Source organism: Dipodomys ordii, unplaced genomic scaffold (assembly GCF_000151885.1).
Source record: "Dipodomys ordii isolate 6190 unplaced genomic scaffold, Dord_2.0 Scaffold35, whole genome shotgun sequence".
NCBI classification, from domain to species: Eukaryota; Metazoa; Chordata; class Mammalia; order Rodentia; family Heteromyidae; genus Dipodomys; species Dipodomys ordii.
Genome location: NW_012267251.1, coordinates 4,979,877 through 4,991,157, shown reverse-complemented (window position 1 = coordinate 4,991,157; position 11,281 = coordinate 4,979,877). Strand labels below are relative to the sequence as shown.

The 11,281-nt window shown below is 37.0% G+C and overlaps 1 protein-coding gene across 1 annotated transcript in view; it reads left to right on the top strand.

Moving 5' to 3' along the window:
- The first annotated feature begins 311 nt into the window (after nucleotides 1-311).
- The window catches only part of Zbtb41 (zinc finger and BTB domain containing 41), a 20,828-nt gene continuing 9,858 nt past the window's right edge, over nucleotides 312-11,281 (top strand). Inside the window, exons 1-4 of the mRNA XM_013017297.1 lie at nucleotides 312-1,545; nucleotides 7,717-7,924; nucleotides 8,751-8,820; nucleotides 9,902-10,049. Coding sequence (XP_012872751.1) covers nucleotides 426-1,545; nucleotides 7,717-7,924; nucleotides 8,751-8,820; nucleotides 9,902-10,049 — 1,546 coding nt within the window. The 5' untranslated portion in view covers nucleotides 312-425. The remainder of the gene's footprint in view (nucleotides 1,546-7,716; nucleotides 7,925-8,750; nucleotides 8,821-9,901; nucleotides 10,050-11,281) is intronic.

The window sequence follows — 11,281 nt, the reverse complement described above, 5'->3', positions numbered from 1 at the left end:
GGCCGCGGCCCCCTCGGGCTGCGCGGGCCGTCCTTCCCTTCCCGCCCCGGAGCGTGGGTGCGCTCACGGCTTCCTTTAAGATCATTCTTTTGTTGGCTGTCTTCCCCCCCTCCCCACCCCCCTCCAAACCTGGCCCTCCTTTTTCTCCGCCCTAAAAAATAATAATAATCTGAGCCACGAATGGGTGCGAGCTGTGACTTTATCCGATCGAGAGGAGGGGATGCGTCGGCCAATGGGCTTTTGGTCCCTGCGGATGAGGGCTTGTCCCCGTGGAGTGGTTTTGATGTGATTCTCACTCCTTTGCAGACCATGAAACCGTCGGGCACGCCCCTCCAGCAGCCGTGGTCGAAGACAATCTAGCCTTCCTTTAGAAATCTCTTCCGACACTTAATGAAGTTTTCTCGTTCGGGGATTGCTGCACTGCAATGAAGAAGAGGAGAAAGGTTGCTTCCAGTCTTGACGAGAAGATCCATCTGGGCTATCATAAAGAGTCTCCAGAGGGAAATGTCACAGTGCAGTGTGACCAAGTGACCTGTCCTTACTCCTCAGAAAGACCAGCCCCCGAAGCTCTGCACCATTACCAGGAACTTCCTCCCTCGCCAGATCAGAGAACTCTTCTGAGTTCTTTGCAGTATAATAAGAATTTGTTGAAGTATTTAAATGATGATAGGCAGAAGCAACCATCTTTCTGCGACTTACTTATCATAGTAGAAGGGAAGGAATTTAGTGCCCATAAAGTAGTGGTTGCTGTTGGCAGTAGTTATTTTCATGCTTGTTTGAGCAAAAATCCCAGCACTGATGTTGTCACCCTGGATCACGTAACACATTCAGTGTTTCAGCATTTGCTTGAGTTCCTTTACACATCAGAGTTTTTTGTGTACAAATACGAAATACCTCTTGTTTTAGAGGCTGCAAAGTTTTTGGACATTATTGATGCAGTTAAACTGCTAAATAATGAAAATGTTGCAGCTTTTCAGGCAGAACTAACGGAAAAGTCATCACCAGAAGAGACACTAAATGAATTAACCGGAAGACTGTCAAATAATCATCAGTGCAAATTCTGTAGTAGACATTTTTGTTATAAAAAGTCCTTAGAGAATCATTTGACTAAAGCTCATAGGTCCCTTTTGTTAGGGAAAAAACATGGGTTAAAAATGCTAGAGAGAAGTTTTTCTGCAAGAAGGTCCAAAAGGAATCGTAAATGTCCTGTGAAGTTTGATGACACAAGTGAGGATGAACCAGAAAGTGCAGATGGGTCAGACAATTTGAATCAAGAAAGCTTCGATAAGGAAAAGTCAGACAGAAACGATTCTGAGGATGCTGGAAGTGAATATAATGCTGAAGAAGATGAACTAGAGGAGGAAATGTCGGATGAATACTCTGACATTGAAGAACAGAGTGACCGAGATAATGAGGCAGAAGAGGAACCCGAGGCAGGGGATTCTGTAGGAAACATTCACGAGGGGTTAACACCAGTAATCATTCAGAACAGTAACAAGAAAATATTGCAGTGTCCTAAGTGTGATAAGACATTTGACCGAATAGGTAAGGAAAGAAAGCTAGCTTTTTATCTCTTTTTACTTATGTTTCGTGGATATTTTAAAGGGGATAACTAAAGTTAGATTTTGAAAGCAACCTTCAAAAAGACTATTAGAATGGAACATAATTTGGTTTTCAGTACACTTTTATTCTGTTATTGTAAATTGGGATTCAGGAGTTCAGTGTTTTTATTACCATATTACTCTTTATTTACCCTTTTTCATTCTTTATTTTCTTTTGGTGCTCACACTGAGTCTTACACTCAGGGCCTGGTTGCTGTCCATGAGCTTTTTTGCCCAAGGAGATATTCTTCCACTTGAGCCACAGCTACATTTTTTGCTTTTTAGTGGTTAATTGGAGATAAGAGTCTCATGAACTTGTCTGCCTGGCCTGGCTTCAAATCCTGAGTAGCTAGGATCACAGCCATGAGCCTCCAGTATCCAGCTTATTCATCAGGCCCACAGGTAATAGATGTATTTGGATGAAAGACACCTGAGTATAAATAGGTATATATAGTTTTGCTTCATATGTCATACATTTCAGAAGTAACACTAATTTTGAGTCATGAAAATCAGTAATTTGTGTTTTCCTTTTGCATGGCAACGTGAGTTATAAATATATTCATGTTTCCAATATTCAGAACCTTTTACAGTTGGAATGTTTTAGGTTTTGGATTAATGAGTAAATCACTCTTTTCCCTATTAGAAAAGAATATGTGGGAATGTCGTCTGCTCCCTGCAGTTTTGTCACTGCATATTTAAATTTGAGATGTTTAATATTTGCTAGTAAAATAATTTAGAGAAATGCCTTGTATATTGTGTATAAATTTTAATTACAATAACTAAGCTATTTACAGACATATATATTGAGATTATGAAGCTGAAATATTTTACACATAATGTGATAAAAAACAATGTGTAATCTGATCTTCTTACACAGTTTAAATTCATCCCCATATGTGTTTTTCTGTTTATTACTTCTGTTATTGGTATACGTTGAAATTAGTTTTACAAGGTGTAAATATACTATGGCATTAGAATAGCTTCAGTTTGCTTTTTTATAATGCCTTTTGCATGCATTCTCTGAGTCACAATACTTTGGACAATATTTCAAAAATTATTAATATTTTTTACTTTGAGACTTTGTACAGAGATGAGTAAAATAACTTACTGAGTAATTCAGGCAGTTGGAAGCGCTTATATATACAAGAAACTGGTTGGAATCAGGCTACTTAAGTGCTATATTGTAAGAGCTGTCAACACATCTGTGAGGTACAGAGAAGAAAGCTTCTTTGGTACCTGGGAACATTTTATCTTGTCTGGTACATCTCAGACTTTGTGCTCTTAGAACGTGCTTCCTGTGTTCTGCTTTTATTGACCTAATTTGACTTGGAGATAAATGAGCAGGAGTCAGTTCACATGCACTAAAGATCAAGAGCATAGATCTCAAACTATCCCTTTGAGCACTAGACTTGTGATAGATTTTATGAGAGAAGATTTTGGGTAACATAGTAACATAGGGAAAACTAGTACATGGGGTCAATGTTAACTCTTAGGACATTCTGTAATAATACAGACCTGTTCATTTACTTAACCTAGAAATTACTTTATCATAGGAGTACTTTGGAGTACTTCTTTTAATGTTCCAGGAAGCTGGAGTTTTAAAGACAAATTGGGGGAACGCTGATGAACATTAAGGTTCTGACTTATTGCCAGAAAGGCAGTGAAATGCCTTTTCTTAGTTGTGGAAATCAGTAGTTCACATTGTAGGGTTATTTCTAACCAACCTTTTAAAACGCATTTTACAGTAAACTCCTTCACCTCTTCCCTTTATCCACATCAGGGCTTCTTATTTTTCACTAGTTTTTCTCATCTCCATTACATTAGTGTGTCTCTTTGTTGGATGTTTTGTCTCCTGTTTATCTCATCTTATAAAGATGAAAAATCATGAGCTAAAGTAATGTCAGACTGTCTGGGGTTTTTGAATCCAGGTCTTGGGTGAGAGTTATTTACTGTGTGTGCTTTTGTTTCTTCCTAAGTAAAACAAAATATGCTAATAGTTCCCTCCAGTGGAAGGATATGAGTAATACTAAATGACTATTCTAGGGAATCACTTAAAATACTACACAAAATTAATGTGTTCAAGAAATGTTTGCTGCTTTTTACTATTCATTAACCAGACATACTTTTTGAGTGTCCAATCTGCCACACTGCTGCTAAAGAAGTAAATGTTATCATCTCTGTCCTTACCCATCAAGGAACTCAGTTGAATACATGCAAAAAAAAACAGTCGTGGTACAATATAAGTTATTTCCTCAGGTTGAATATAGAATCCTCAGGGAGATGGGAAATTTCACAGAGCAAGTCTTATTTGAGCTGAGTCTTGAAAATAATTTCCAAGGAAGATAGTAAAAATGGCAGGTCAGGGTTGGCAAGTAATTGGCTTGCTTGTGTGCTATACATAATACTTTAGATTTTATCCAATGGAAATGGTTGAACAAAATTCACAAAGAAAATGACAGCCAGATTACAGTGGCTTCATTGTGGAGAAGGAAATTGGAAAGGGAAGAGAAAACCAAGTTAATAGGAGGAACTATAGCAAAGGAGTAGACTGAAGACTACCCAAGATTGGGAGATTGCTGAGATTGGGGCCGGGAATGGCACTTGAGTGAAGGTAGGCTAAATGTAGATGAAGTAGATGGGAGTAGGTGGAGTGAAAGAATATGTAGACGAGATACCTTAAAAATGTCCTGGCTTATCTCAAAAACAGTTCAGTGGCTACCTTCCAGTTCTTCTCAAATCACAACGTATTCCTTTCAAGGGATTCCCAGTAGATGCATTCGACTTTATTTTTAAAGAAGAGGTTTTTTTTGTTCTTTTTGTTTTTGTTGTTGTTTTGGTCGGTCGTAGGGCTTGAAATCTCGGCTTGGGTGCTATCCCTGTGCTCTTCAGCTCAAGGGGAGCACTCTACTGCTTGAGCCACAGCCCCACTTCTGGATTTCTAGTGGTTTATTGGAGATAAGAGTCTCACGGACTTTCCTGCCCGGGCTGGCTTTGAACCGAGATCCTTAAATCTCAGCCTCCTGGGTAGCTAGAATTACAGGTGTGAGCCACCAGCGCCCGGCTTAGAGAAGAGTTTTAAGAATGATATAATTCTCTATTCTGAGGTTAAATATTTTAGTTATGTCTTCAGTGTGTGCTATGAATGGACTCAAGGCATAGTTTAAGGTTGGGCAATAAACCCCACATTAATATTTGAAAATAGTAATTTTTACGTGACCTGTATGAGGGAATTCATTCTGAAACACAAGTCAAATTTGTCCATGTCTGTGGGCACCCCTCCCTGCCCCTTCCACTGCTACCTGCTTCTTCTGAGACCACAGGTTCTTTTTCCTGGTCTTGGTTAGAAATCCAAATCCATGGAAATAATAAATGCAAGTATGCACACATTTTGAATTAGTAACTTCTGAGATTCATAATTACCTAAATTTCTCTATTTTCATTTGTCTCAGAATCTATTTAATAGAGTTTTTAAAAATATCAATAGGTTTGTCTAACATTGGCATTTCAGCTTAAATTCCTACTTTTTTTTTTTTGCTTAAGTCTTTTTATTTGTGCTGATCTGTAGGACAGTAAAAGTTGAACAGTAAAAATGTTTTTTTTTAATTTAACAGCTATTTTGATGGGTTTTATATCCAACTACATGTAACTTAGTTTTTATTTGTAAATGAAGGACTTTGACTTTAAGGAAAATACCAGTAGTTACTCAGCGAACATCTTTACAAGAAAGGTGTTTTTATAAGAAATAAGACATGGCACAAAGTTTTCTTCTACCTTGAGATCACTGTTCTGAGTACCTTAAGTTATTGTTTTCATTTAATTGGAAAGAAAATTGAAGCAATTTAACCATTTGGAGGTTGATAAATTCTCTTTCAATCCTAATAGGAAAGAATTAGAATTTCTCATCCACTTTGGTTATCTGTTGCTATGTAATAAACCACTTCACATGATGCTAAACATGCACAGTTAAACCCCAGTGAAAAATGGGCTTGATCCAAAAGTAACTTTGTTAATCATTTAAAAATTATACTATGTCTATAATCCTGGCTACTTAGGAGGCTGAGATCTGAGGACTGATGATGCCAGCCTGGGAAGGAAAGTCGGTGAGACTCCATTTAACTACCAGAAAACCAGAAGTGGCGCTGTGGCTCAAAGTGTTAGCCTTGAGTAGAAATAGCTCAGGACAGTGCCCAGGCCCTGGATTTAAGCCCCATGACATTTTTTTTTTAAATTAGACCATAAAATACTCTTGATTGGTGTATACTTTTATGGGTTTCTATTATTGGTGTAAGAAAATGCAATGTGAAAGCTTGAATAATCATGGAAAACTTTTCTTAAAATTTTATATATAGAGACCTCCGCACTTTGTTCTCCAATATTAGATCTGATCTCTTGAACACAGTGAAAATCATGAGGGTATTTATGTGCACGTGAATATGGGAGTGTGTGCCCCAGCTGTGTAAGAGGCCTGTGGGTTCTAGGCAGTGGCAGAGGGGAAGGCAAAATCCTTTCACTGTTTCCAGAGTTTTAACATGTATAATGTATTCATACATAAGGTGTATACAGATTTGAGTTTGAGATAAACCTACAGATCTACACTGATTGGTAATCCGTATGTTAATAATAATAATCGCTACTACTTACTAGTACTTACTAGTACCAGTAACTAGTACTAGTCTTAAGTGTGTTATCAGTATAAGTTCATTTACTTCTTATAATATATAGATATATTTAGATATATAGAGAAAAGATTATTGGCTTAAGATCATTTAGGTGGTGCTCAAGTATTGTCTATGTTTCTGGCTACATGCTTGAAAAAAAAATACATAGGCCATTACCTACATAGTCAGTTTTTAAATACTTAGTAGGCTTTTCTCATGCTTTTGCTTTTGTCTTTGAATGACATCCTCATACCCTGATTTCCTTAGCTTATATGATAAACAGCATAATTAATGTATGGATAACATTAATATTTGCTTAAATTCAGTCAGATATAAATATACCTAATAAGTTGGTGAATATTTTGTCAAGTAGACAAATTCCTCAGTGGCCTTGGAATTCTTGAGGTTTTTTTTTCTAATTTTCATGATAAAGGATTTATTCTAAGTGCATGACAGAAATATTAAATATTCACACTAGATTTAGCCCAAGGAAAATTTATTTATAAATGTATTTGCCAAACAAAGCAAAAGGCTAAGCTTTCAAGTGAAAATTATTCCTCAATGTTGTTAGGGTTTTTCTTATTTTTATTGTCTTTTGTTTAAAAGTACTCTGTATTGAAATTACTGTTTCAAGCTATATGCATAGTCAGGAAAGCATAATCTTAACGGAAACTTTACAGTGTGTTAGATATTGTTGTAAATGCTTCATGTATTATTCTAACAACAGTCCTACATGTAAATAGGATTATGAAGTTTCAGTCAGGAAAGGTTTGTGTCATCAATGTGTTCAATTTACCCAGCCTGTTATTTGAGAACCAGGATTTATATCCTGGCGTATGCAAATTTGGCCTGTGTTTATCTGTGATGCTCTTCTGCTCCTGGAATGTAGACATTTGTGTTGTCAATAGTCTGAGAGAATTTTATTCTAAATAGAAATGATAAAATTAAACCAAAATGTATCTTTTAATTTTATATTCAGTTGAGTTTTCTTTTTGAAAACTCTTCTTAGAGTTATTTTTATAAATTCTATTGGAAAGGCCTATAGTATCTATTCTGAATATATTTAGAAACATTCAGATTGTAATGCAAAGGGTTTACAGTATATAGAACGCTAAATGTTTATCAGTTACATCTGCTTTGTGCTTCATACTAAACTATTAAAGCCATTATGTACAGGTCTCAGGTTTGTCTGTCCAACCTGGCTTTAACCAGATCCTCAGATTTAAGCCTCCTGGCACCTAGCCAACCTGTTTTTGAGGGAAAGTTTTCTGTGAGCACTAAGCTCAAGACAGAAAATTGTTGAGGTTAATGTGAGTTAGAAATTAAGGTAAAGTTTTTCTTGCTTTTTATGTATTTGGTATGTGTATTCACTTTGCTAAATCACGCGATTTTATTCCCTGGTCATTTTAATGTCAGTAAATAAACAGAATTTAATTTTGCTTTCTCTCTTTCTCTAGGGAAATATGAAAGCCACACCCGTGTGCACACAGGTGAGAAGCCCTTTGAGTGTGATATCTGTCACCAGCGCTATTCTACCAAGTCTAACCTTACCGTCCACAGAAAGAAGCACAGTAATGAAACTGAGTTCCATAAGAAGGAGCACAAGTGCCCTTACTGTAACAAACTCCATGCCAGCAAGAAGACCTTAGCCAAGCATGTCAAGAGGCAAGTAGTGGCTCATTTCATATGTAATGCATTGTGCCTTCTCATGGGGATAGGTAGCAAAGAAGAATGTCTCTGGAATGCCTGTCTTCAGAAATACATCATTTTAGACCTCTAGATAATTTAGTTTTTTACATTTAAGTTTTTGTTTAGTGTGTAAACGCTTATAAAAATACATATATATGCAATACTAAATTTTCTGAAATCTGGAATTTAAAAAAAAGTTACCTTGCAGAATATTATCTATTGCTAAAATACTTGTTGCAAATTGTTGCTAATTGGGCTCCTAACTGTGCTTAAATGTGATTAGAATAACTATTTCTGCATAGACACATTCACATCAAAATGATGTGGATATATTCTCAGCTGGTCTCTAGAATATAAGTCCCTGGTTTTTGTTTTTGTTTTGAGACAGAGGTTTACTCTGCAGCCCAGGCTGGTCTTGAGTTCACACTTGTCTTCCCTCAGCTTCTTTTTATTTTTATTGGTCCGGTCGTGGGGCCTGAACTCTGGGCCTGGCTGCTGTCCCTCAGCTCTTCAGCTCAAGGCTAACACTCTACCACTTGAGCCACAGCACCACTTCCGGCTTTTTTCTTTTTGCTTATGTGGTGCTGAGGAATCGAACCCCGGACCTCAGGCATGCAAGGCAAGCACTCTACCACTGAGCCACCTTCCCAGCCCTCCCTCAGCTTCTTGAATGCTGGAGTTATAGTTGTCTGCCACCATGCCCAACTGGTACTTGAATCTTGGAATCATTGTTGGCAGATTCATATGGGATATTGACTTAATACTATCTTATCCTAATAATCTTTTTCCTTTTCTCTGACAGATTTCATCCTGAAAATGCACAAGAATTTATTTCCATCAAGAAATCTAAGAGTGAAAGTTGGAAGTGTGATGTAAGAGTTTTTCATTTAAATTAGAAAGCCAAAGTGAATAAACATAATGTTACTTTGGGGGATGAAAATTAGGTTTTACAGAAACATACCTTAGTTTGTTTCACCTTTAGATTCAGTTATATAAAGTTACTCTTAATTTTTGGTGAAGGAGGCAGATTTAGGGGATGATTTATCTTTCAGTGGGAGGAATTACAAAGACTTTATGAACATCTTTATTCTTCAAGCCACTAACTTATTTTTTCAGTATTTAGGTTAATATTGTTTTGTATTTAATATTCACAATCATTGTATCTTCTTTATTCCAATAATTCAAAAGTTAGTATTTTATTTTATTTTTATTTTTGGGTCTGGTCGTGGGGCCTGAACTCTGGGCCTGGGCTCTGTCCCTCAGCTCTTCAGCTCAAGGCTAGCACTCTACCACTTGAGCCACAGCGCCACTTCTGGATTTTTTTTTCTGCTTATGTGGCGCTGAGGAATCGAACCCAGGGCCTCATGCATACAAGGGAAGCTCTCTACCACTGAGCCACCTTCCCAGCCCATATTTTATTTTTTTTAGTGCTGGACATTGAACCCAGAGCTTCATGCTTGCTAGTCAACTGCTCCACCACTTGAGCTATAACCCAGCCCTCTTGGTTTTATTTACTTACTTAGTACCAGAATTTGCATTTCTTCTTTCCAGCCAGCCAGCTGTTTTTCTGGGACATTTTATTATTCCTAACCAAACATATGGCAACAATGATTTTTTACATATATATATATATATATATTCCTGACATATAATTGGTTTGTGAATATACATTCCATGGATTAGGAAATTGCTATTTAGAACTGAGTTAGTAAGATTATTCTGTAGCTCTGAATGTAAGGAGTTATAATTCAGCTGTCATCACCATTAATGTAATTCTTAAATTTTGCCATTGTTGTTTTGTTTTCTTGCAAATTACAATTTGATTATAATTTGGCAAGTTAACAATTTTTGTTGGGAGCAATTGATGTCTACTTGAATCCATATACTCATTTTTCGTCATTATAAATGTATACTTTCAGCTTATCTTACATTTTACATACATTTTTCACTTAGATTTGTAAGAAATCTTTTACTCGAAGACCACACTTGGAGGAACATATGATTCTCCATTCTCAAGACAAACCTTTCAAGTGTACCTACTGTGAAGAACATTTCAAATCTCGGTTTGCACGGTTGAAGCATCAGGAGAAGTTCCATCTGGGTAAGCAGATTATGTTTTCTTAAAAGCAGTCATAGCAATTATTTATTCCATCATGCTGGAAAGCCTACTACTGTTAAACTATACTTTTAAAAGTTGTTAATATTTTCAAAGGTGTTTTACGTTGCCAGAAATATTAAGAAGATACACATATTCCCATTTCACATCGTGCCTTCATTATGCATACCATCCCTGTTACTCATACCTCCCACCATATGGGACATTGGTGAAAATTGAAATATTCCCAGATCTTCCTAATAAGGAATAAGATTGCTAGAATTATATGTGTGCTAGGTTTTTGAGGACGAATGTGTTTCATTCCTTTAGGTAAATAATCTAGTAGCCTAAAGGCTGTATTAGATGATTCAAATATATTTTGATTGTAAGAAGCAGCTGTGTTGTCTCTTCAAAAGCGGCTAGACCTGTCTGCATTCCCTTTAGAAAAGCAAGTCTCCACTTTATTTTTTACCAGTTCTTAGGCTTGAACTCAGGACCTAGGCACTGTCCCTGAGCTGCTTTTGCTCAAGGCTAGGACACTACCACCTGAGCCACAGCACCACTTTTCAGCTTTTTATGTGGTACTGAGGAATTGAATCCATGGCTTCATACATGCCAGGCAAACACTCTAGCACTAACTATTCCAGCCCTCCCACTAGCCGTGAATGAGAGCACCTATTTCCTGTCCTGACAGCCATCTAGTATTGTGGCCTTTATAATATTGTCTGGTGGTATCACGTTTTGTAGTGCATTATATGTGGTAAGGCCCATCTTTTCATGTACTTAACTTGCCATTTATGTGTCTTTTGTTTGGTGTATTTTCTGTCTAGACATTTTTTATAGTTCGGTTGTTTTTTTTTTTGCTGTTGAGTTTTGAAAATTCTTTGTATATTTTGGGTCTACTTAGAAGGAGAGCTGTAGCACAAGTGGTAGAGCACCAGCCTTGACCCTCAAAGGCTAAGGGGCAGTGTTCACGCCCTGAGTTCAGTTAGAGCCTATGCTGCTACCCTGTTTAGAGAGTTAGTATGAAGACCTGCATAAGTATTAGTTTTAAGTTTGGTTTCATACATGAAAAGTTCATAGAGATTTCACTGCATACAAAATTGAATATCCAGTGTAGGAACAACCCTTTTCCTCCCCTTTTCCGTGCACCACCAGCCTGTCTTGCTCTAATTGTTGCTTCAACGAAAACATTTCTTAGCCCATATGATACGTAAAGTTGTATGCAAACTTTACTA